We start from the raw sequence: 27,936 nt of genomic DNA on the forward strand, positions 1-27,936 counted from the left end.
CAAATTTTACCTTAGATTTGGACACTGTCTCGGGCTGGGCCAAGAGTACCTGCTTCTGCCTCTCTGTAAGCATTTACCACATTTCACTGAATTCAAGTATCTATGTGCTTTTTACCTTTCACTGAATCATAAACTCTTTTTTTTTTTTTTTTTTTTTTTTAAAGGAAAGACAGAGAGAAGGAAGGAAGGATAGAAGGAAGGAAGAGAGGAAGAAAGGGAAACATCTTTTAAACATTTTCTTGTTTTATTGTATTTTGTTTCTCCGTTTTCGTTACATGGGCTGGGGCCGGGAATCGAACCGAGGTCCTCCGGCATAGCAGGCAAGCACTTTGCCCGCTGAGCCACCGCGGCCCGCCCTCATAAACTCTTTGATGGCAGGGATTGACTATACTCTAAGAGGCCCTCAGTAAACATTTCTTAAGCCCAGCTGAGTTAGTGGTATACACTGAGGAAATTACCTCAAGTCATCTAACGGTATTTAAATTATTTGAATTGCAAGAGGGGAAACTGTGTTATTTAAATGTCCAGACCTTAGCAAAATGTCTTCAAGTTCCTATGAACTTCCCCAAAGTGGTCAAACAAGAGAACGTCTTAGGCTCAGAATCAATTAGGCAACTAATAGGTATATAACACTATTAATTAACAATTATAATTTTAAATGTTACTATTTAAACTGGAGATTACATACTGTTAGTTATGATGTTCAACAGCTTTTAGAATTGTTTTTTGGAGATTCTTTAGCAAAAAGGTTTGAAGATTCTTTGGAGTATATAATTTCATTCTCTTTTCTGCTGTTCACTATATTCTGTTTCTCCTTCTCTAATCAACAGAATTTTTGATATTAGAGTTAAGAGTATTTCAGTACTGAAATAGTAAATTACATGCATATTTCATGGCTTCATCTCTGGATGTGACTTTATCTTCAAGAATTTGAATATGTATATTCAATGATGTCAATACCATTTTTTTAAATAAGCTATTTTTTTAAATGACCCACAACAGGAATTCTACCAATAATAATAGCACCGTTACAATTTTTGAGATGGGGGAAAAAAGCTCAGAATATAATTTTGAGTAGAAAAGGGAAGATAAAATGTCCTATACAGATGACCTGTGACTGTGTAAAGAAGTCATCTTGATTTGAAAGAGGGCAGGGAGTAGAAGCAGATAATATCCTGGGATACAGTCTTTAGTGCTATTTTGGTTTTAGTTCCCTGTCTAAACTTTACCGTTGTCTACAAAGAGCATGAATTACTTTTATAATCAGAAAAAAAAATCAATGATATTTTTAGGCACCCAGGAGAGAATCAGAGAGGAAGTAGATCTGACCAGCAGTAGAGAAAAATCTTCTAGTGATTACAAGGTTCCTTGAAAACACCCACGGAGGGGGACCTCTCTGCACTTCTTTTCTCACCCTCCTCCTCTACCTATCATTGAAGATATCTGCAAAGCATATAGACCTTTTTCAAACCCAGTTGTACTCTTTTCTTTGTTGCCTGCTCTGCTTAGCCCCTCTAATTTGATTTACATGTTTTAGAACAGGTGATATTTTATGAAGTACAGTAGAAAGTTGGCTTCAAATGTTATTGAACAATAGCCTTTTCAGAGAGTGTTATATGTTATGGTACTATTGAAATCTTCACAGGTGTATTTGCTAACTTTCTGTAACAATTTCATTTACTCAACAAAAACTTATTGAGCATCCACTATGTGCAAAATACTACGCCTGGCCTTAGAGTGGGGCCAAGATATGAAGGTAAATTGACAAACTTTTGTTTTCTGAGAATTTTGCAATCTAGTAGGGGGGTAAATGCAACCAGCGGGCACATTTAATACATTGTGTCAATGAAAGAAGAATGGATGGAATCAAAATTTGAATTCACAGGCTTGAGAGAGAATTTCTGGCTGGGAATTCTTTAGGGAAGAGCTGGGTATTGAAAGGTAGGAAGGACATCCCAGGATGACAGAGTGGTATGTGTAAAAGCTTAAAAATAAAAGCTCTATCCTTATTGCTGATGTATCCGTAGTTCCCATTAGACCTTACTGTGTGCCAAGAAAAAAGCGAAGGCCATTTTCATTATTCTAACAAATAAAATTGTATCTCTTTATATTTTTACAGCCAAGAATAGTTCCATACACAAAACGCTCAGCTGTTTATCAGAGAAGAAGAAAAGCATTGGTTTTAATTAATTACAGTTCAGCCTCTAGAGATACATACTTCCCCTGAGCTGGTTTTGCTGTTTATTTAGCCTCCAATATTGAAGGTTTCATCTTTCTCATCTTATGAGCCCCTTGAGGGTCCAGAGCAAGCAGTTCAGAGTTTGCATTCTCTGTGTTCATTTCTACTTTTCTATCAATTACATTCCTCCACCCCCTGCCATCATTGGTGCATTAGTGAAAAAAGTTATTTGGGATCTGATTTTGCTTTAAAGCACCGTCTTTCTATGCTCCTTTGATTAAGACATCATATAGGCCTCAGCAATTCCCTATGGAAGCTTCTGATTTTCCTATTTTCCAATCTGGACACTTCTGGAGGTTTCAGGAGAACATTAAATTTAATGGACAAGTAGGAGGCTAGAAAGAGTCCTCTTTGCTCCTACACTCTGCAGAAAAACTTCTAATGAGATACATGCATGAAGTTAATTTGATCTTATACTACCCCTCGAGTTTACTGACATGGGGTATTAAATAAAATAATCATCTCTTGGCTTTCAATGTTTGTATTAAACTTGCATTTTCCTTTTTTCTCTCTCTCCATTTCACTATTATGCCATAGTAATGGCTCATTTTTGAGTTACCTTTTTAAGTGCATAAATAGAAAAATAACAATTTAAAAAAAATCATATTTTCCATTATTTAAATTCCCCACTGATGAGTAACATTTTACTCTCCCTTTTAGTAACTTTCCCTAACTAATATATAATCATGATCTAAAAGCAGATAGCAGGGGGCTCTGAACTACTTTTCAACAAGAACCTAGAACAGTTGTGTGTCCAACTGGGAAGAAAGGGGGGATGTGTCACATACTGAGGGGTTTACATCTTTTACAGTTTTTACCTATATTCATCCTTCAGTTTTATCTGTTTCTGACTATTTCAGAAATTAATTTAATCAGAATAGATTACAGCCCATTTTTAAGCATGAGTGGAAGGGCTTACTCAATATTTCTTAGAAATTATATTCTGCAGGACACTTGACAATGGTTTCAGGAGATGCTTTATGGCATCCAAGGTTGTCTCCTTGTGGATTGAAAATTGACTGGGGTTTTATTAAAGCCAATCTTAACTAATTTCCAAAGCAGCCCAGAAATCCACACCCTGCTCCACTTTGGGGGTGGTCAGTGTGGCACTGCAGACAATCAAACTCTGCTTGAAAGTTACCTTCCTCATTTGACATGCACCTGCTTTCTCCTGTTTCATCTAGAAGGATGGCTGCAGCAAAGGTGACACCTGCTGCAATGGTTCCCTAGGGCTTCCAGAGCTCAAGGATCTCTGCAGGGAAGCTCAGTTACATCCCACCGACAGCCAGCAGGAAGGAACAGGCTCTGCAGGGGCAAAGGCTCTGGAGGGACAGAGCTAACACCCCTCTCTGAGTCTCAGGACTGAACCGCTCTGACCTTCCTCCACCTTTGGCTGATTCACTAGTCCCCTCTACAGAAGAACATGTCTTCCTTCCCTCAGCATCATTCACCTACCTATGGAAGATTAAGGTAATTCTGGAGGTTTCTTGAATCATCTAAACTTGAAATTGACCTGCAAAAGCTCCGGAAATAATATTTTCAATGTACAGTAAAAACACAGGAAGTGAAGAGTGAACTGCACCTTTCTGGGGCTGTTTTTCTATTTGTGGAGGAGGGTCTTGAGTTGCATAAGCTTTTGCTCTCTTTCTGCTTTAACATTCCACAGTTCTATGAATCTATAAATTGCCAATTATATTAGACCAGAATTAATAGGAGTGAGAATCCTAGTTCTCTCTCCTCAAAGAAGCCACATATCAATTGCCTTTTAAAGAAGTAACTCTGGATCTTCTACCTTCCTCATAGATTTTTCTCTGATCTCACACAATATAGGAAGTAACATGACTCATCATTTTGTTTATATTTAAATACTGAAAGACACAGCCCAGGATGTCATATTGATTTTTGTTACCCAGAAACTATGGTGTTCTTTCTATATTTATATATAAAACTTATAATTTTATTTAGAGATGAGGCTATAAGACCATTTCTGTAGGAAAAAGAAAAGTAAGAATACAAAACCTTGATATATCAGTAACTTTCTATGCAAACTTCATGTCCCATAATAATCGATTGGTTCAATAATTTTCTGCAATTCATATTCAGCCACTTGAATCTAGAGTAGGGCTTGAATCTCCACACAACTTAGGTTATTTCAAGCTCTGACTTTTGTTGCTGTTTATTTTTACTAAATACTATAAAAACACAAAAAGAACAAGATACTTTTTAAACTAAAGTGGAGACTATCACTTTACCATCTAAAGAGAGTCTCAGTAGATTCACCTTAAACAGAAAATCACTGTATACAAAACTCCATGGTGGTAGGTGCTAAAGAACTCTGTGAAAAACTTGAGGAAATTAAGAATCCAGCAATAACTAATATATCAAAAAAATCTGACCACTGCTCACTCGGGCCTCTCTTAGTACCTGGTCTGCATCAGCCTCCTAACTGGGGGCTTCCTCCTGGTTTTGCCCCCTACACTCTGTTCACACAGCAGTGATCCCCTTACAACTTAGGTTAGATCATGTCACTCTACCCTGCACAAGACCTTGCTGCAGCTTCCACATTTAACTCAGATTAAAAACTCTGTCCAAGGGCCTACATGGGAACTGTGCCATCCATTCCCTTGCTGAGGTGCCCTCCACCTACTCTTTCCCCCATCCCCAGGACCCACTCCAGTGCCTGGCTCAGAGCAGGCCCACAATGGAACGTCTGAAACCAGGGTATTGCCAGATGTTACCCATAAGTAAGGTCTTTTTAAGCCAAAGTCTATCCTTTACGCAGTATGTTATACCACCTGGAAATGGATATGCAGGAAATGGACACTCATCAGATGTCCATAGCTGGGGTCAGGACACAAAAATGCCCAGAGGCAGTAGATTTCCTTAGGATCACCTTTGGAAACCATATTTTGGTGGGTCACAGAACAACGTTTCAGGTCATCCTCAGTCTTCACTGGAATTAGACCTACCAATAAAAGATGGGGTTCCTGCATTTCATGAGCTCTGCCGTTAGCATTGCCATCTTCTGGTTGGACTAGAATTGGTTTGAACACCAGCATGCTCTTTGAAAACTCTAGCAATTTCCAAAGAGGTTATGATCCAGGCAACAGATCGGGTTATGGTCTGATTAACTCCCAAGGGGACCTAAGAGCAGCTGACAGGTACAATGTCATGCTGGTCAAAGTACCCTGGGTAGGTCACTGTGAATCTCAGTGTTCTCGTCCCTAACCCGATGTCCTCTAGAGACGTGTAAGTCTTTCTGTGAAGTTTTAAATGGTGAGGTAAAGAGTCTGTGACATTCCAGGTTTCACACCTATTAACCCCCTTTGGATTGTTTTTTCTTAGAATTTATGCTCTTCCATCTAGTGAACACGTTTCTAAAACTTGGTTTCCTGGTGCTCAGTGGCATCATCAGGAGCAGGGCAAATAACAGAAGCATAAAGCAAAACGACACATTGATGCTTCAAGAAAAATTGGGTGGTAGTGTGGTACAGGGAAGTTGCTGACCATGACTGGCATTGGGTTGCTGAGGGAAGCGCACAGGACTGGGAGGAAGATTTGGGATCAAATTGTTATTCTGCCACTTCTTAGTGTAATAAGAAAAGTCATTCAAGCTCTTTGGTCTCCAGTTTTCTAATTTGTAAATTGAGGATAATTTCTACATCTCAGTGTTGTTGTAAACCTCCCATGGATAGAGGATGCTAAGTTGCATTATATGCTAAAATGCATAATCTGTTTATGGCCAGACAAATGAAAGGCTACCATTATCACAGAGGGTTGAGGGACACCTCTAAATCCTTCCCTTATCTAACAGTTGTACGACGTTGTTCTCCGATTATTTAATCCCTGATCAGTATTTGTTGATTACTAGCACAAAACAATCATCTTGTCATTCCAAGTTTTGTTTTCTCTGAACTACTTTCCTTGCTTCAGATGTTTTTTCTCATTGTGACCAAGAATAAAGGCATTTAGACTAGGCCTTCCAGAGAATTTATTTTATAACCCACGGCTCAGAATCCAACTAGTAACTGATCTGTGTTTCAACCATAATGACACTGAACAAGCCATTGTTGCTAAGCCTCACTGAGGTCAGCCAAGCCCTGAGCACATACAAATCTCCATACTTTCCACTTTAACACTGGACGTCCAACTATAAAGCAAAGGTTACAAACAGACCAAGCCCATAGGTTGCTGACCTTCCACAGATTTTCATTTCCAACCTTATGGGTTTTAATAAAGAACACTGCTGTTCACAATCCAAAGACAGACAAATCATTTAGCAGCAAAAAAAAAACTGTCATTTGTTCCATTCTGAACAAGCTAAAATACAAGCAAAGGGAATTAACTGCTTGGAAACGTTCAAAGACTATGATCTGCACCTGTTAGGTCAGGGGCTAAAAAAAGAAAGACAAAAATATCCCCAGGATTGGTTTGGATTTTCTTTGTCTTTTATGTGGCATTACACAAAAGAAAAACATTGCAATTTTCTTTCCCCTCTTGTTTCTAGGTCAATCTGTTTCTACAAAGAAGTTTGAGTTGTTTAAACGTAGCAAGTCATTTTTATTAATACCTACCAATCAACCAACCTACATATATAGCAGGAAGGAATAAACTGTGAGTTTGAGCACGGAAAAATAGTCTCATTTCTCAGCTTATTATCTGAGGCTCTTTACAGCTAAAATAACCAAGCCTTTCAAAGATTGCATAAGAAAATGTATTCTGAGAAAAATATTAGAAGTGCTCATTATTAATGCTTGATGTTTAAAAGTAGCATTTGTATAAAATTGAAATAATTTTAACTTAAAATTTAGCAACAGGTGTTAAAGAACTAAAGGCCATTTAAAAATGCAAATGTACTGAATTCTTTAGGGATTCTATGGCATCGAGGAAAAGAAATAAATACACGAGGAATTATATTAACAACTTCATGATGATGAAATACTCAGCTTCTTTAGACCCAGCACAGACAGTCCAGGAAAATGGATATCTAAAATGTAATACTCCCCTCTTACAAGACAGCTGCTTTCCTAAATGAGGTTTTAAACATACCTATGGAACATTTTTCAGAAGAACAAAATGATGCTGTCATTTACTATGCTGCTAATTCCTCCCAATGTTTCTTTGGAAGCCAGATCATAGGAAACAAGTGCTAAAAGAAATGGATTTGCCTCAGTGACTATATTTCCATATTTGCAGCCAACGTGAGATCCCTATGAATATCCCATGGCAGAAAATGACCCAGGAAAGTGAGATTGCAAAGTGATCCTGTATCACTTATGGAATTTCTGAGCGTTGCCATCACACATTCCAGGTAAACCCCAGTGGATGCCGGCTGTTACTGAGCATAGCAGCAGCTCCCAAGAGGTCACTACAGGCGCTAACAAAGTGCAAGTGGCAGGCGGAGGCTGCTCAAACCCCAGAAGGGTTTAGGACTTCTCCATCTTCAGAAACCTTCCTCACTTCGATTCATACACACCAAATTATTTTCTCAATAACATCTTTAATTCCCAGAGGTAAATGCTTTTTCCAGTCGCCCAAGCAGATATTTTGTCAACTTAAATTCTGAAGACTTAAAATTATATTTATGTTTATAACCAAAAAATGCCGCCCATGCCAAGTACTTTGGAGAGGAGGATTGGAGGCAGCAGGTGATTACTTACAATATTTTCCAGACATGTTTAGTTTTTGGAGGTCAGCAATTATTTGTGATGACTATAGATAGAGCTTAATTGAAATCAGATTATCTCGCAAGGTGGTTTTTTTTTTTTTTAATTTGTACAAAACACTAACATTTCATTCTGGATATTGAGACAAAAAATTAGGTTGAGCTGAAAAAGTATCTGCCCAACACCCATCAGACTGGATCTACAGACACAAGCCACTGCAGGGTTAACAGGAACCCCCATTTCCCAGGCACACTGTCTTAACTTCCTTCCTTAAGAGGCCTCAGACTCCATGAGAAACTTTCTGCTCTAAAATCAAAGACTATCGGTAACTATGCTGCTTGGAATTGTGGTAGTGAGAATGAAATATGGCCCTCCTGTTTAAAGGGCTAAAATCACAGAGAAGCAGACTGGAACTCCAACCCAAGAGCAGATCTTCAGATAAGGGTTTTCTGGGCACAACTTTCCAAAGTGATCTCAACTTTGTTTCCAAAGAAACAAGGTCCTGAGCTGACTTGGTAGACGCCACACTCTTCCTAGAATCCTGCAATAACTCTCTCTTTTCAAAACTCTGGTGAGATGCCCCATGGTCCTACTAATATGCCATTGCAGTAGATCAATAAATCCAATTCAGATGGAATACAGGTTTGTTCTTGGTATTCTAAGTTGGACTGATACAGGGCGATGTTTTAATAAAATGCACCAGCTAAAGAAAATGTCTACTGCTTGAAAAATAGCTCCAAATTTTAAGTATTGGCTTCCAGAGCATCAAAAATAGAATACATTTCTGCTGTCAGGTAGTTTCCTGACCTGTGAATTTCAAATTCTATCCTCACAACTTATCTAAGTGAAAACATCATGGGAGCCAGGAAATCTGCTGGGAGTATTGAAATCCTTTCTGGCTGTCCTGCTGCTATCATCACCTGTGGCAAAACTTCCCTACTTCCAGAAATACCACAGTGTTCAATCCAAGCAAGACTGCACAGTACGACTGTGACGCTCTCTGTGAAACACAAAGAGAAGGCAAATGGAAAGAGGGCTGCCATATTGAAGAAGAAAGGAAAGAGTGATGCTGAAGGGTCTTTTCCCCAAGGCTGGGAGGCTGCTTTGACATACCTATGAGAATAGCCGTAATCGTAGGCTGAGGCTGCCTTCCGACTGACTTCAGACCCTAGCGAATACTCTGCAGCCCCAAAACTGTAAGCCTGGGAGCCATGCTGGTAGGAGGCAGAGGACGACTGCATGAAGGCCTGGGATTCCTGGCGGTGGGCAGCAGAGGAGCGGCTGCTGTAGGCTGCAGAGCCGTGGGTGTAGACAGCCGAGCGCTGCTTCTCCTGCTGGTACTGGCTCGTGGTGGTGCCCAGATCCTGGGCATGGGAGCTCCGCGCATATTGCTTCTGATAGAGAGACAGAGACATCGTGTGCCCCTGGAGAGAACAGGCAACCTAGGAGGAAGCAAGCAATGTGGAGTAAGCTGTTAAGGAACAAATTCCCTAGAACAAGTCATCTAAACTAATATGTAAAAATGAATACACGTATCATTTCCAAAAGGTGAACAGAACCAGTTTAACTTAACCAGTTACTCAGTGAATTCCCCCACTTGGTGGCCCAGCTTTGCCCTCTCCTGTCATGGTGCCTTCTTTTTTCCTTATGTCTAGGGGAGTCTTTACAAAGTTTCCCTACCCTGCCAGCTGTACTTTTTCCTCAGACCTTTCATAACACCTATTTTAATTTTTCTAACATTTCATTTTGATGGGAGCTTTGTCTGGGAGAAGATACAATGATGGAGAGTTTGGGTACAGCCGGCAGTGTTTTTCATTCAACAAATAATTATTGAGCACCTACCAGGCACTGTTCTACCAGAGGAAACACAGCAATGAACAAAACAAACAAAAATCCTTGCAAGAATAACCATGTATTCTATCACAGGACAACAGATAAAATAAGTCAGTTATAAGGTATATTAGAATGTGCTGAAAGCTATACAGAAAAATAAAACAAGAAGGAGGAATGGGATGTCATTTTAAATGGCATCTTCAGGGATGGCTTCACTGAGCTGAGACTATATGGCGGAAGAATGTTCCAAACAAAAAAGCAGTGCAAAGGCGCTGCGGTATGAACAGAGCATGCTTGTTGTACTCCATGTAGAGCAAACAGATCAGTGAGGTTGAGGCGGAGTGGGGAAAGGAGACAGAGGAAGGTAGAGGAGTTGATGTCAGAGAGGTAAGGTACATGAAGGGAGCAGATAGCATAGGGTCCAACAGGCCACTGTAAGATTTTACTCTGGAAGGGCCAAGAAACCAGCCATTTGAAGCTTCTGGGCCAAGAATCACACAGGCTGATGTCTAAAGAGTAGACTGTTGAGGGACAAAAGTGGAAGTGAGCAGAGCAGTTAGAAGGTCATTGCAGTACTCCAGGCTAGAGATGATAGCGGGAGCAGTGGAAGTATGAGAAGTGATCAGACTCGCAATACGTTTTGTTTGTTTGTTTGCTGCATGGGGAGGCACCGGAAATTGAACCCGGATCTCTGGGCATGGCAGGCAAGAACTCTGCCTGCTGAGCCACCATGGCCCACCAGCGATGTGTTTTGGAGGTAAAGTCATCTCAAATTCGGAATTTGGGTGTAAACGAATGAGAGGAGTGAGAGATGAGCCTAGGTTTTGGGCCTGAGTTATTGGAAAGTGAAGATGCTATTCTCCTTGAAGGGAAGAGTGTGAAAAAGGATCTATTCAGGATAAAAGAACAAGAGATTGGTTGGAGAATTATACACTTGGGATGATTGCTAGACATACAAGTGGAGACAATAAGTGTGCAGTTGGATGTGGGATTTTGGACTACAGAACAGAGGTACAGGATAGATAACTACATTTGGGAGTCAACAGCATATTAATGGCATTTAAAGCCAAGAAAATAGATAAGAATGATTATACACAGAAAAAGATGTCCAAGGACTGAACGCTGGAGTATGCTAACATTGTCATATAAACACGCCCTCTCAAATCTCACAAACACTTCAAAAAGGTATGGTGTTAAGCCAGACAAATTATTTGCTCCACTGAGAGTATGAAGGCTTCTAGTCTTCCCACACAGAGAGACAAGAGAGTGAATTATCCATGTAGCAGTTTACATTGTGAAGTTGAGCTAATAGTTCTAGTGAAAGTTAAAGATATGGGTGCCAGTGCAGGAGGGGGCCGGGGAGTGGGAGGGGGCTGTATATATCAGCCTCCTTGACAACCTGGGATGAATTAATAGTTTTATAGAAGCTGCCAAAATGTTTAATGCTTTTGTGCATATTCTGGCATGCTATCTTTAAATTTTATAAGTAAAATTAGTTTTGAAGTAATCGGTTTTTTCCAAACTTTGTTTTCAATTCTAAATGAGGAATCGCTCCTTCTAAATTTGCTAATTTTTTTGGTCAGGTTTCAAACTACTTTTCATTGAAACTGTTTAAAAAGTCAGCATATGTTCCCTAGAGAAGAAAATCCAGCAAACTTCACTCCAGAAATATTTATCTGAAGGCTCCTGGAAGATATCAGTCTCCATGGCATTTCTAAAGAGGAAAAAATAGCTACTAGCAAACAACTTTGTTTCAACCTTTAAATAGATTGCTATTTCTGTAAAATAGAATACTTACCATTTGTAATAAATAATTATTCAATGAATTTTTATAAAATACAAGAGTTAGAACATATTAACATAGAATTATGTTCGCAGTCATAAAGATATTAGATAAATTTCTTTAATGATACGTTCTACATTGTAACATAGAAAATGTTATTTGAACAATTATCAGATAAAGATTACCTTTCTATGTATTATAAGTTAAACTCATTGCCCAGATGATCTGAAATACTGCTGTTTTCAGAAAATAAAACATTTAAATTTCTTGCCCCAATTCAACTTTCTGTTCTATTTTTATTGTCTCCAAAGATTTTAATTTTTAATAATTCTTAATATTCTGAGCACACAGATAGTGTAGTACAAGTAAAAAGAGTGTGACTGTAAGTCAGCAGAGTTGGTTGTCTCAGCTCTGACCTCTGGAACAAAGGTGCCACTCCCTTCTCCTCATAAATCGAGCAGGGATTATCCTCAGCCCATGACAACTAAGGTTTGCTGGAAGGAAAAGATGGTACACGAATCCCATAGTGGTGATACTGATGTGAAACTTTTGTACAGGCATTAGAGGTCAAAGCTAATAAAAAATATTCGACAGATGAGAACCTTATGTTGCCTCTGTAATATGACGTGCCCACTTTCAGGTGTTATCACCATGTACTCTTGCACGTATCCACATTGCCCTGTCTGAGCAAAACCAGTGAATGATCAACTAGAGACGTCAGGGTTAATTTACCTCTAATTAACCTCTAGTCTAATTTAAAATTGGGGAGTATGATAGGCATATGGAAGGATGAAAACACCCTGATTTGCTGTCACCTCGCCCATTCCAGATTTTAACCAAATCACTAAACTGTAACCTGGGAAAAAGTACTTAAATCTCATTTACAGTTCAATATGAGACAAATATTATCTCCTTACAGTTCCAAGACAGTAGTTTAATTCAAAAAAGAATGCAATGATCAGAAGGAATAGTTGGGCCAGCAAAATCTGGCTCCCTGCTACTCCTATTTTTTTTCCCCCAGGAGCTTCACTTTCCTGTTCCTCCGCGATTCTAACACCCTTTAAACAAACGGCTGAGCTAAGAAGACAGAAAGAAACACAAACCCAGTGCTGTTAAGCATATGAAATATCAAGTGCATTCTTCTGCCACAGTGTCACACTTACCAGTTTCTAAAGGAGTAATGATGGTGGAAATGTTCCGATGTGGCTGTGGAACTGGATGAGAGAATGAAAACTCCACCTCGGCAGAATCCAGGAAAAGGCTAAGAGGCAGGGCTAACGCTAGAACCCTGGGGGCCAGTTCAAAAATAATGCATGTGGTCAGGCAGTGGAATGCCAGGGCCACACAGCCAGCCTTTTATGGCCAACAGGCAGATAAAAATAGCAGCAATTGGGATGGGCAGTACAAAATGGAGAGGGAGAGAGAGCGCTGACAGGTAACTTCTCAATAATGCAATTAAATCAATGCCATTCGACGGGTCTTGCATGATTAGACCAAACACAAGATTTTATTTGGCTATAAGAGCTATTTTCAATATCACTTTATCACAGGATATTTCAATATTGCTTTATCACAGGAAAGGGTGGTTTATTGAGAACTAAAAATAAGTGTAGTAATCTGATTCTCATAGTGGACTTCATGGAATTTTAATGCCAAGATATGGTTCTGGGTGTGCTGTCAGTACACATGTAGTGTACATTAAAAAAAAAAAAATCCAAGTGAAAAAAGAACTTGAGGTTAACCAGAGGCAAAACAAGTAGGATATGAGATACGTATGGTACAATTCTGACCTAAGGATATATAGTCATGGTTTCTCTCACTTCCGGAAAAGTTACTGAGTTGGCCACAGCTTTAAGCTAGAATATATGATACCTTATTCGTTAAGTAAAGCCTTTGAGCTTTAAGAAGTTGTATAATCCAATGGTTCAGCCCAGACCTGCACCCAGTCTCATTGATGATACTGAATAGCCATGTAGCTTCAACCAGTTTATTTTTCCTCCTGTTTCAGTTTGCTAAAGCTCCTGGAATGCAATATTCCAAAGGTAGACTAGCTTTTTCAAAGGAGATTTAATAGTTTACATATTTATAGTTCCAAGGTCATAAAAATGTCCAAACTAAGGCATCAACAAAAGGATAGCTTCACTGAAGAAAGGCCAATGGCATTCAGGTTCCTCTCTCATAGGAAGCCTCATGGTGACATCTGCTGGCCCTTCTCTCCTGGGTTGGTTTCAAGATGGCTGCCTCAGCTCCTGTGGGTCCTTCTGGTTTCTCCTGGCGTTTTCTTTCTCCGTTAGCTTCTCTTGGCTCTGATCTTTCTCCAAAAATGTCTCCCCTTTAAAGGATTCCAGCAAAAGAGATTAAGACCTACCTTGATTGGGCAGGTCACATCTCCATGAAAACAATTTAATCAAAAGGTCCCACCCAACAACAGGTCTGCCCCCAAAAGATTGGATTAAAAGAACATAGGCTTTTCTGGGGTACATAACAGATTCAAACCAGTGCACCTCCCTCTTCTAAAAAAAATGGGGATAATATCCAAGTTAAGAGTTGTTATGGTGATTAAATGTGATAGAGCACTTAACCCACGAGCTTCCACATAGCAAAGACTAGGTAAATGTCAACTATTATTGGTAATAATTTAAAAGCTTGTCTTTCAGATTTTAAATATTGACTAGGTTGCTATTCTGATATATTGGCCTTATGTTCTGATGGTGATATTACATCAACTGAATATAGCATATTTGCATCTATCAAAACATTGAACAGACTATTATGGTATACTTAATAATTAATTTCTAGATGATAACTACAATTAATACTGTTAAGGATTTATCCAGTGCTAGACATCATGAGAGGCATGTTATATACATGGTCTTATTTCTTTCTCACAATATCCAAAACTGTGGGTCTCTTTAGCCCCATTATATACCTGAGGCTTTGAAAGATGAAGTCATTTGCCTAAGATCTCAGAGCTATTAAATGATTTAAGTTCATTCAGAGACGTTTGGATTCCAAAGCCCACGAACTCTCATTAGGCTTTCTGTATCGTTACAAGAGATGAGATATTTCGAAATGGGCTTCCAAGTGCAAATAGATTTCTATGCATAACAGAAAGTCAGCTTCTGAGCTTCTCAAAGTTTATAGGAAGAATGTATTCCACTTATTCCTAATACAGTTTTCCAGTAAAATTTAATTGTTATTTCTTTACCTAGATACACCTCCTGTTAGTGTATATATGAACATTTCTGATGTCTGGAATCCAAAGGAGAGTTTTGTCCCCAAAGCATTCATTCGTACTGTAACCATCCAGTATAGGTTACTTGACTGTAGATTTGAAAGTGCTCTTCCTGAGTTTTATCCATGTTTGCAATGGTTCTCTGTGAACCATTTCTATAGAAAACATGGTAAATGGCTTCAAATTTTCTGGAATCAGGAAGGAGCACACAAATAAAAATAATGCATAAATCATCATGACTAGCAATATTAAAGCCCATTTGATATATGCCAGGCATTAATGCTAGCTGCTTTCCAGTGTTTTAGTTGATTATCATGCAGACATAACATTTTATAGAATTAGAAATTTAGATTTAAAGAGACCAATATTCTTAAAGTCACATAACTAGAAAGTGGCAGGGGATTCAAATCCAGGTCTGTTATCCATGAAGCCCAACCTCCCATACATTATACTAGGCTGCTCTTCAGCTACTGTGTTTACGTCTTTGTGTTTGTGTGTGCGTATGTGTGTGCGTGTGTATAAACAGATAGATGATATACATAGATGGGTAGCTCCATTTGCTAATAATGTCCAGTAAAAGAAAAAACTTACTGAGGAAGACTTTTGTCATTATTTCCTATGTAAAAGACAACTATTTATTAGATCAAGACAAGACATTATATTGGCAACAAGTATCAATACATTAAAATATTTACTGAACTTTGATCCCTGCTAAAGATGAAAAATAAGAAAAGTACACACACATTTGTGGAAAAAAGTAAATATTGGCATTCACTCATTGACACCAAGGCCCCAGGTCAAAGTCAAAGAATGAATTCCAAACAAATAATACAAGATTTGACAAAGAAGTATTAAGTCAGATCCACTCTCATCTTCTAACTGAACATTCTACTGTATCACCATCTAGAGTCAGTCTTTTCTAATAGGATATTTACCCTAAATGTAACTCTCTAGAGCAATAGATTGTATATAATAGTATACCATACAATAAAGCTAAAATCAAATTTAGTTGGAGTTATACAAATCAATTATTGTGATTTAATCATGGTTCCTATATAGATGCATATTTATTCTGAAAATTTAATAGAATGTTAATTAGCTAATAATTTCAAATGTCCCAGAAAAGCATCTAATGCAAAATTACTTTAAAAGGTGTACAATTATAAAAATCTGGAAACGTCAGAAATATTTGCTTCCAAAATTATAGTTGTTTGTTTAAGTAGCTTTAAAATAGATTCATCCCTTCTTCAAACTAACTGTAAGCATATTAATACTCTTGTAAATATGAAAGTAATGAGTTTAACAATAGTATATCTTAAAAGCCAAAATAAATATATAAATTTTATTTAGCCACTTAATAATTTTCAGCTCGTTTTTATTTTATAGAAGAGGAAGTACTTACTAGTAAAACAATCCATGCATGCGTGAGAAAATAAATATTCTCTAGAAGTGAAACAAATAAAAACTATATTCCGACTGATATCAAGAAGGTTTTTTTTTAAGCCTCTGGTCTCAGTTAGCAAAAAAACCTTATGTCTCAGTAATATGGCAAAAAAGAGAGCTACATTTATTCAGTTCAGTATGTAAAGCCTTTATTGAACACCTACTAATGTGCCCTGTGTTATGCTCTACATAAAGCAGTGACTAATTCATGCCTTCAATGTAATTACTATGTAATTACTAGTCGGGGTAGGGGGACAGAATATTTAATATAATTTTGCTACAATATGATAAGTGAAACGATGAATATAGCACAGAAGGAGGATATAATTCATTGTTATGCCTCCAAAACAAAACCAAAATGAGCTCCTCTCCTTTAAAAGATAGAACTTAAAGGAGCAAACCTAACTCTCTTAGACGTATTTTCAAATTCTAAGCAATGTTTTCCTAACACAGATACTTTCAACAGAAGGAAAGGCTTAAATAAATTATTCAATGAACTCTTTTAAGTTATAAATTTATTGTATCTTTCCTATCTCAGAGTTGTCTAATTAAAAAATTAGTTTGGGCATTTGCCATCTGCTCCTGTTGTTCATTGAGTGACTATGAATCACTTTGCCTCTCTGACGCTCCATTTTCTCATCTATAAAATAAAGGGTTTGGACTAGATGGTCTCTAACATGCTTTCTAGCTCTAACAACCTGTACTATCAATCCAAAAAAGTGAACATTCTATTCTCACCTTGCTCATAAACTAATTAGTAACATCCCACATAGAACAGAATTAGAGGGAACAAAATAAAATAAAGTCTGTTTCCACCTGCTAGCTCAGGTCTGAAATGCTCCCTCCTGAGAGTGTCATTTTATGACTTTCCTTATTATGCTGAAAATAATCCAGAAAAGTTACATTTTAACATGTTGCCAACTCTTTAAATCTTTGTGTGACAAGTCAGAGTGTGAGATTTGTTATGACTAGAGTAGGGTGGAGGAAGGGAAAAGAAGTGATGATGGAAATAGGTTAAAAACAGGGGCCTAAGACTTATCAGAAGCCAAATTTCATCTAGTTATTAAAAGAACTAGATCTATACTAGATGACCAGATAAAGATCTAAAATTAGGTCTAGTTCTAACTGTTGCAGAATTAAGCCAATGTAGTCAGTGTTTCTATACCAGGCCTACAGGCTGGGAGGGTCCCATGTGAGTTCCCTCATAGGCTGGGAATGGGGAGGAATTGCTGAGGCAAAAGCCTGGTACTAGGAAAGGACAAGCTGATGAGGGTGCAACAGGGCAGGAAAGCTGGTGGAATAGGGCCCCATCCTCTACTCAGATCCCCATCTGCTAGATGCTGGGCCACCAGGATGAGCAGGCACAGTTCCAAGGCTGCCCTGGCTCTCTATGACATGCTGCTCTCATGGCTTCAGATGTGGAGTGACCTATCCTTTACTAAGTGTCCTCTCTCTTTCTCTCTCTTCAGTTACCAAGCCCAGTACAAAAACCTTCTTGCTTGTTCAAATGCCCTTCCCCTGTTCAGAAGAGAAGGGAGGGAAGCCCTTAGGGGTTAAGGTATGCCAGGTCGTAGGACTGTTGAGTAATTGGCAGAGGCTAAGACACTGACTCCCTTCCCTTCCAGGAGATGGAGAGGAGGATAGCAAGTGGCTCCTACTGAAGTTTGCATTGATGCTGAGGTGGTGGGGTGAACTTGGCCTCAGAAACAAGAACCAAGGCTTGTCAACTCCTCTTCCTAGACTATGCCTTCCGGGGATGAAGGAAGGCAGAAGTCAGGATGAACGATCAGAGTCGCAAGTATCAAGCATGTCCTAGTCCCACTTGAACCTTAACCACCTTTAACATATCCCAGCATAATGGAAGTTGACTGTGGTTATATTTAACCTTGATCCATACTCTCCTCTCATCATGCCCCCTCTTGCCCATTACTCTGGTTAATGAAGCGTCATCTGCACATTAACATCATGACCAAAGAACAAATAACCAACTAGGCACCCAAGGCTGGTCAATTTTTTTTTTTTTTACCTTCCTGTGGCCTGCTAGATTCTTTGTTTGATTTGGACTGAAGTGTTTTCCTTTCATTGTTCCCTAATGCTTGTCAGTAAATGATGCATTTGAACTTCCAGAAATATGATAAAATTTCAAAAGCTTGCATTTTGAGAAAAAGAGTGGCCCAGTCAGTATTTTCACTCAATGACATTAGTAACCAGATGTAGAAATACAAGTGGAACCAAAATTCCAATTCACAAACCTGTAAAATTTTTGACCCTAAAAGATACAATATATGTGATTTGCCAAAGACGTATTGAAAATTGTGATTAATTTATTCATCAGCACTAAGGCTGTACTACATCTGAGAAAGCTCAGAGTGAGTGAGACCAAGTATTGTTGCAGCAACCAGGAACCAGTGCTATGGAGCAGAATTAGGGCTGTAGCTACAGAAAGGGAAAGAACGTGCTCAAGCAGAGTCCATGTCCCCTCCTGCCAAAAACCTTCGATAGTCTCCCATTGCTTTCTTTACTAGTTGCCCTCGTTGGCATTGTGTAAGGGGCCTTTACCATTTGACCCTGCATAAATCTGCTGTTCAACTCCTCTCCACTGCCCTTTCTTGCCTTCTGAGTTCCAAACACAAGGAAACTCCTTGTATTTCCTTCAGTGCCAGTTCTCTAATGTCTCTGTTCCTTCACAAGTGATTGCTTTCCAGTCTGCTCTCCTCTCACCCCTGTCCAGCACTGCCCATTCCTTCACTTCATTAATTCCTGCTCCTTTAAGTCTGTATTATCATCTCCTTCTGGAAGACTTCTTGAATTCTCTAGGATGGGACATTTAACATACTATATTCAAATTACCTGTCTCTTTCTGTACTGTGAGTTACTTGAGGGCAGGGGCTGAATCTTTTGTCTAACTACTCATACTTTCGAACACAGCTCCTGACACATCATGTGCATTTAATAAATATCTGCTTGTTTTTGTTTCCTTTGCTGCTCAAGCAAGTATCATGCAACAGGTCAGCTTAAACAATAGAAATGTATTAACTAATGGCTTTGAAGCTAGAAGAGAAGTCCAAGTCAAGGCATCATCAAGGCAATGCTTTCTCCCCAAAGACTGTTGCATTCTGGGGCTGCCTGTTTGTGATCCTTGGTCCTTGGCTTTTCTGTCACATGGCAGCCTGTGCTGGCTTCTCTCTTCTTTTCTGGGTTCCACCAATTTCAGCTTCTGGCTGATCCCTCTGTGGCTTTCTCTCTGTGTGTCTGAATTTCATTCTGCTTATAAAGAACTCCAGTAATAGGACTAACAAACATCCTGGTTGAGTTGGGCCACATCTTAACTGAAGTAACCTCAACAAAAGTCCTGCTTACAATGAGTTCACACCACAAGAATGGATTAAGTTTAAGAACATGTTTTTCTGGGGGTATACACAGCCCCAAACATTCAGTGCTGAATGAAGAAAACTGGAAAATGTGGTGTAGGAAAACTATCCAGGACTTAAGGACTACTCAGAGATAGGCACAAATAAGAACTAGGGGGAGGTGCCAAGATGGCGGCTTAGCAAGGTGTGGGATTTAGTTTGTCCTCCAGAACAGCTACTAAATAACTAGGAACAGTACAGAACAGCTCCTGGGGCCACGTCAGTGACCGGACACACAGCGTACCCCAGTCTGGACCAGCTGGACCAGCTGCGAGCCCACCCAGAACCTGGCGAGAGTCTGCTAAAGTTAAAGGTACTGCATCATCTTTTGCCGGTGGGACCTGCAGGCAGACAAACGCCACATCCTGGGCAGGATAAGAAAAAGAGAGTCCAGAGACCACACAGGAAAGTCTTTCAACCTGCTGGGTCTCACCCTCAGGGAAAACTGACACAGGTGACTCTTTCCTCCTGATAGGAGGCCAGTTTGGTCTGGGAAAATCTGGCTGGGGTCTATACTACCTAAGTAGACCCTCCTAAGGGTAGGGGGGAAAAGGCACCATACAGGCAGGGCAAGAAACAAGAAAACAAGAACTGAAAAATTCTGCTCTGTTAAACAAAACCTACGCTAGTGGTCTAGAAAAACCTGAATGGAATGTCAAAGAAGAGACAGACAACAAATTCATCCAGCAAGAAGACCCTAGGAAAAAGAAGTGAATACAAATAAGAACTAGGGGTCAGAGTGGTCAAGGATCAACAGGCCAAATGAGGGGAGGAGAGTAAGTACCTTGAAACTCCTGCAAGCACTTCTTAACCTGCATATACTTTGGGGAATAGATGCATTCTGGATGTTGGCCAAGTTTCTAAGCCTAGAGGCCTACGAGCACCTACAGTCCAGCCAAGGGAGTCTTAGGTGAGTATCGGAAACAGGTCCCAAAGCCCATTTTCTAACATTATTGCTATCTATTTTTCTATCTGCCTACTCATAAATAAATGACTCAAATAATGCTGATCCACTGGTGATGATGCTGACTTCCAAAGTGGATGTTTTCTTTTATTTTTTTTCTTTCTTGTTTCTATTTTACTTTACTGCTTGATTTTTTTAAAACAATTAATGTCAAGAACTGGGAAGAGGCAGAAATTTTACCCTATTTGTAAGCTAACAAGGTACCCTGCTAAGGTTTCATGGATGCTGGCAGAAGCTATGAAACTCTTGAGTCAGAGGCAAAGGCTTTATTGCTTACAGCAGTAATAAGAGTATCAGAATATTCTTCACTCATTCACTAACCCCCAACTTCTTCAAGGCAACATGAAGAGGACCAGGGGGCACCTGCACACACAGTGGGTTCCCTTACAGGAGAGTTTAGAGGACCCAAATATCTTACAATGAGCATTAAGCATGCCTGTCCATGGCTCCAGAGGAGACAATATTCAGATGGTCAAAGACTATTCACTAGACAAATGTCTCTGAAAACGTACTCCGGAACAAAGGGCAGCCAGTGCCCTTTGTGAGAGGCAGAGAAATACAAGAGACTAATGAAGAATTGCCTCCCCACAATGAACATGTGTTATTTTTACACAGTTTTTTCTTCTTCTTTTCTTTTTTTTTTTTAGTGACACCCAGACTAAAGATCAGCAGATGTGAGTCTCTAGCTTCAATTTATTTTGAATTTCTTTTTAACCATTTAATTTACATTAAATGAAATTGTCCATTTTAAGAGTAAAACATTTGCTTTTTAGTAAATTTAGACAGTTACACAATTATCACTAAAACTGGTTTTAAAACCTTTCTACTATATCAGAAAGTTCCCTCATGTTTGCTTGTAGTTAATCCCAAGTTCCATCCAGCCTGCCATGCAGCCCAGAGATTTGTGATAAGGTATTAGCTCACATGATTGTGGGGGCTGTGAAGTCTGAATTTCCTATGGCAGGTCAGAGGCTAGAAGACCAGGGAGGAGTGGACAGTATAGTCTCATAGCAGAATTTCTTCTGATTCTTGAAACCCTCAGATGGCATGAGACCCACTCACATTGTTGAGGATAATCTTAACTTGAAGCAACTCCTTGTAGATGTTAATTCCATCTATGAAATACCCCCACAGTAACACCTGACCAGTGTTTGACCAAACAATTGGACATCATAACCTAGATGAGTTGACACAGAAAATTAACTATTACAGAAAGGATGGGGTTACTCCCAACTTAAGGAAAAGGAACTCTGGTGAAAAGAACAATGGAGTAGGGAGCAAAAGAACTATTTATCCTCAAAAATGGCTTCAGGTAGGGAACTACCTGAAAATGCAGAGCTGTGTTCCAGTAGCCATGTTTCTTGAAGATGATTGTATAATGATATTGCTTTCATAATGTGACTGTGTGATTGTGACAACCTTGTGTCTGATGCTCCTTTTATCTACCTTATCAACAGATGAGTAAAACATACAGAATAAAAATAAATAATAGGGGAACAAATGTTAAATTAAATTTAGTAGATTGAAATGCTAGTGATCAATGAAAGGGAGGGGTAAGAGGTATGGTATACATGAATTTTTTTCTGTTGTCTTTTTATTTCTTTTTCTGAATTGATAAAAATATTCTAAGAAATGATCATGATGATGAATATGCAACTAAGTAATGATATTGTGAATAACTGATTATATATGTAGAACAGAATGATCATATGTTAAGAATGTTTTTGTTTGTTGTTATGTTTTTTTAAAAATTAATTTTAAAAAAATGTCCTCTTGCTGATTCATCACCATGTAGCATGAACAGCCTATCTGGGCTACAGTCTTGGACCCTGATGACTCCACTTTCCACAACAGAGGTGGAGACTTGGCCACACAGTGAGGAGAGAAGAGCATGGAAGGAGAGCTGTGCTCCTGACCACAGGGGACCCCAATAGCCCCAGTTGGAGACATCATGTCCCACTATGTCCCACTCAGTTCTCAGTACTGTTTACGTACCACATTCTGTCCTCCATCCAGGCCATGGAGATCCTTTCAGGAGCAATTCCATCATTTGTTACCTAGTCTTTAATGTTGGGCAGGTGGACATTTCCAGCTCTTTGCCAAGACTGGAAGTTAGGAACAGGAATTAGGAGTGGCTTCATTTCAACCCACCTGTGGTGGTTTCAATTTGTATGTATCCCAGAAAAGATTACGTTCTTTAAACCCATTCCTGTTGGTACAGACCTGTGGTAGGTGGGGCCTTTTGATTAGGTTCAAATGAGATGTGACGCACCCCATTCAAGTGGGTCTTAAGCCTCCTTTTGGAGTCCTTTATTAGAGGATAAAAGCCACAAAGAAGCTAACATGAAGTTAAGAGTAGCTCACAGAGAAACACCCAGAGAAATTTAGAGAAAAAAAACCACAGATGGGGAAGCAGAAGCTGAAGCAATGAAACCCAAGAGAGAAGGACCAGTGGATGCTGCCATGTGCCTGCCCATGTGACAGAGGAGTCAGACTGCCAGCAGACTTTCTTCAGAGGAGGTATCTTCTTCTTGACGGCTTAATTTGGACATTTTCATGGCCTTAGAACTGTAACTTGTAAGCTAATAAATCCCCATTGTTAAAAGCCAGTCCATTTCTGGTATGTTGCAAACTTTAACCTCACGTGGCTCTGTTTTTCACAGTTTCCCTGATGGACTGGGGCTGGAAAAATGGTTCTTATTGGTAACACATTAGAATCACCTGAGGAGCTTTTAAAACATACTCAGGTTCAGGCCATATTCCAGAACAATTAAATCAGACTCTGCAGGAGTGGGACACAACTGTTTTTAAAAGCCCAAAAATTATTCTAATGTTCAGTAAGAGAAGATAAATAATCCCTTAGGTCTCTATATAAAATGAAGAAAGCCTCTGAATTAGAGAGATACACATATTTTGTAGAAATAGGACTTTTCCTTTTCAGTTGTTCCCTTGGGAAGAATTTTCCAAGAATGGGACTATGAACTGAAGGGCATGATTAATGAGATCGCTGTTTGGAATACTTAGGCTACTCTTTAATACCGCTGACCAAACATGAACACAGTATAGTCTTTCCTTAGTACCCCACCAATATTGAAATGTATAATTTTAATTTATTTTGCAAGTTTCACAGATATATCATATAACTTTTTCTAAAATTCTTTGTGAGGCTAAATGTTTCCTTAAGTGTTTCACTATTTTTGGTTTTCCTCTTCTGTGAGCTTTTTAACCTTTGTCCTTGGAGATTATTTTTCTTGAGATGATTATTAATCATTTAATGAGAAAGCTACCATTGGGTGGGCCACAGTGGCTCAGCAGGCAAGAATGCTTGCCTGCCATGCCAGAGGACCCAGGTTCGATTCCCGGTGCCTGCCCATGTAAAAAATAAATTAAAAAAAAAAAAGATAGCTACCATTGAGACTTACTGTGTGCTAGATAACTGTGTTAGTGCTTTATATATTTTTACATAATCTTTAATTTATTAAAAAAAAAAAACTAAGAGACGGCTATTATTTCCAAGTCACAAATGAGAAAAGTAAAGTACAAGTCAACAGTCAGATCACTTATCTGAAGTCACATGGTTAGTGAATAGTGAATAGTTTGAGATTTGAACATGATTCTATCTGGTTCTTAAAGCTTCATTCTCCTTGACCAGGCAGGGAAGCACTCAGTGCCTGCCCCGCTCCCATCCCTTTTGAGAAAAGCTGCCATGCTCACAGCTCCAGCTGATGTTCTATACCATGTGACACCTGCTCTCTGTGTACATGTGATGGAGAGTTTCAGCTCCAAAGGTAACTTGGATTTATATTCTAGACAGTAGCCTATGGTGTAAGTCCTGGACCAGAAGGGTAAGCCAAGCCAATCACTTCCTCCCTTATGAATTTGAATTTGGACATACTGGGTGTCAATACACTTGATAGAAGAACAAAAGTCAAAAGGATGAACCAAGAGATGCCACAGATAGATTTAGAGTCAGAAGAGCCATGACAAGCTGACATTATGAGGGTCCAGAAACTAAGGGTAAGCAGAAAGAGGCAGTTGGGAGACAGAAAGAAAGCAGATCTGCTTGGAGAAGTAGAGGTGCAATCAGAGAACCACCATATGGCCCATGAGAGAAAAACTAAAGAACCAGTCTTTTTTTTTTTCTACTAAAAAAAGCAGGAAAAAAATGCTTTTTTCCATTGCCTTTTTTTTTTTTTTTGCATGGGCAGGCACTGGGAATAGAACCCAGGTCTCTGGCATGGCAGGCGAGAATTCTGCCACTAAGCCACCATCACACTGCCCTTTTTCCCAGTGCGTTTTATTTTTATAAAAGTGAATCATAGGACATTCTTGGGGCATATGAAAAATTGGAATAGAGACCGTAAGCTTTACAGAAATGCTAAATTTCTTAAACTTGATATTCCCATAAATGAACATCCTTATTCTTAGGAAATGTACCTGACAGAATTGTGCTCAAGGAACATGATGTTTATAATCTACACTCAAGTATTCAGAAAATAGACTCTTATATAGAGATAGATAGGTGAAAAGAGGGTAGATGGATACACAAGACAGAATGGCAGGTCAAATGTGACAAAAATGTTAAAATTGATGGATCTGTTTATCTGAGGGGATAGGGGTATGTTGGAGTTCTCTGGGGTTTGTACTTTTTTTTTTAATTTAAAACCTTTTTTAATTGTATAATTATATATACAAAGTAAAGAAAGAAAAAGCTATAATTTTCAAAGCACACTTCAACAAGTAGTTACAGAACAGATCCCAGAGTCTGTCATGGGCTACCATTCCATCATCTCAGATTTTTCCTTCTAGCTGCTCCAAAACACTGGAGTCTAGAAAGAATATTGACATAGTGCATCAGCAGCCATACTTGTTTGTCAAATCCCATTTTCTCTGTTACATTTCCTGCTTCTCCTTTAATCCTTCTTTCAATTGATAAGGATTTTTGGGGAATGCCTGTTCTGACTTTTTCATGTTGAGAAGGAGTGCCCACACTGAAGGATAGGGGAATGTAATTGATAATCCTGGAGAAGCTGGTCCCTCTAGGTTTCAGGATTAATCTGACCTTGGAATCCTCCAGGAATTATAGATTCCAGGAAGGCAAACCTAGTGCATGAAACAATTATAAAGGCTCTGTTCAAGCCCTAGGTGTTCTTAAGAGTCAACAGGAGTGATGTTGATTGGGATTTAGAAAACCACAGCAATTAACATTATCTAACTGAACCTTGCATAAGAGCAGCCTCCAGAACAGCTGCTTGAATCCATTTGATCTCTCTTGGCCTTTGATGCCTTATTTTATTACATTTCACTTCCCCTTTTTGGTCAGGAAGGTATTGTCAATCCCACGGTTCCAGGGCCAGACTCATTCTTGGAGTCATGCCCCACATCATAAGGGAGATTTTCACTCCTGAATGGCTTGACCATGTAGGGGGGAGAGTAATGATTTTCCTTGGGGCTTAGAGGAAGAGAGAAAGAGACCACAACTGAGCACCAAAGAGGCTTCCTGAAAGCAATTCTTAGGCCCTCTTATGGGTAATCTTAGCTTCTCTCCTACAGGAAGAAGTTTTATAACAGCAAGACTCAAAACCCAGGGCTTGGCCTATTTTCTTGGGAGTTGCCAATGGTTGGGAGGGCACCTGTGGTTTCCCAGATGGGGGAGTTTAATAGTTCCATATATACGTACTTATTTATTTTCTCCTTCAAATACTCGAGGGACTCTATCAATACTGTTTAAATTATCAGCCCACCATAGTCTGAGATGTATCCTGCCACTACACCAAGCCATAGAGGCCTCACTCCTGTTCTGGACTCCAGAAATCTGGGCTATCTAAATGAGCTGTCCAGGGAGGCTAATTCAGACTACAAGTCACAGAAAACTTAGGTTCCAGATGTAATAACCCTCTTTCCCTTTGATCTCATAAGGTAGCTGGTCTAGCATACATACAGTATCATCTTTTACTGTGCATTCTAATTTGCCTTAGACCCAACCAGACTGTCTTTGTTTTAAACTCCATTGAGTCCTGATCTCTTTCTCAGTTATTTCAACTGTTATTATATATAGCCATACTAATGTTCAGATCTGCACTCCATTTCTGGGACCCAGCTGTCACAGAGCTACTCAAAGTTCCAGGAAAATACCAGCTGATACGCATATAGTTCAGTGTCTCAGAATCTAGAAACACATCCACAACTTCAGGCCAAATGTGGCTGCTAAAAGGGCCCACAAATCCGTGCTCTCAATTTTTTTAAATAAGTATTTTCTCAGAGAGCCCTTAGCATATTTGTTCGGTTGTTTCTGGCCCATTCTACTCAGTTCTTTGTTCCCAAAGTTTATTCAGTTCATCATGTGCCCCTCTATGTCCCTCCTTTTGTACCAAATTCCATCATATAAACATATCACCATTCACCATTGTACTTCTCGGTCATTGTATCCTTCGGTTCCCTGCATCTATTTGGGCATCATGGATAGCATCCAAAATAAACAAACCATGTCTTACAGTATCTTTGTGTGGTTATACAATCAGCAGTACTCTCAATTTTAGACAATTTTCATTGGTCCATAACGATTATGTCCTCAAGGTTCATCCATGATGTCACATGTTTCAGGACACCACTATGTAATATTCCATCATTATGTATATATCACATTTTGTTTATCCACTCATCTGTTGATGGCCACTTGAATGGTTTCCATTTCTAGGCAATTGTGAATAGTGCCACTGTGAAAATTAGTGTACAAATGTCTGTCTGTGTCACTGCCCTCGGTGTTTCTTGGTATAGACCAAGTAGTGATATTGCTGGGTCATAGGGCAACTTAATAGTTTTCTGAGGAATTGCCAAACTGTCTTCTACAGTGGCTGCACCATTATACATTTGCATCAACAGTGAATAAGTATTCCAGTTTCTCCACATCCTCTCCAACATTGTATTATTTTTATTATAACACTTCTGAAAGTATTTCAAAATAAAAAGTTGAAAAGAGAAAAAAAAAAGAAAATGTAATCAATCATCAATCTTATCAGCTGCTTTTCACCAGTCAAAAAACGTATATTCTTGCCAACCATAGTGACAGAAAGCAGATTAGAAGTCGCCTGAGGGTGTGGGAGGGGGAGAAGTGGGAGGAAGTGGGAGGGAGGGATTATCAAAGGGCTGCAGGAAACTTTGGGGGCGATGGGTGTGACTCACCACCACCACCAATTGGTGGTGGCAGCTTCACAAGTGTGCCCATATGTCAAAACTTACCACATTGCACACCCAAAATATGTGTAGTTCATTGTATGACAATTAAACCATCATTAAAGCCATTTAAAAAGTGTATATTCCTCTTCCCCACTAAGATATTTACACTATTCTATTTCATCCAATT

At 39.2% G+C, this 27,936-nt stretch overlaps 1 protein-coding gene across 3 annotated transcripts in view; it reads right to left on the reverse strand.

The window, feature by feature from the left end:
* The window catches only part of MYOM1 (myomesin 1), a 190,403-nt gene that overhangs the window by 149,455 nt on the left and 13,012 nt on the right, over positions 1 to 27,936 (reverse strand). For 2 of the 3 annotated variants that reach the window (XM_077135888.1, XM_077135886.1), the window contains exon 3: positions 9,019 to 9,347. In XM_077135888.1, the coding sequence (XP_076992003.1) occupies positions 9,019 to 9,347 (329 nt within the window). Of the gene's footprint in view, positions 1 to 9,018; positions 9,348 to 12,684; positions 12,834 to 27,936 lie in introns of those variants that run through there. The other variant, XM_077135887.1, reaches the window with a different exon arrangement.

The sequence above is a fragment of the Tamandua tetradactyla genome, chromosome 18 (assembly GCF_023851605.1).
Source record: "Tamandua tetradactyla isolate mTamTet1 chromosome 18, mTamTet1.pri, whole genome shotgun sequence".
Lineage (NCBI taxonomy): Eukaryota > Metazoa > Chordata > Mammalia > Pilosa > Myrmecophagidae > Tamandua > Tamandua tetradactyla.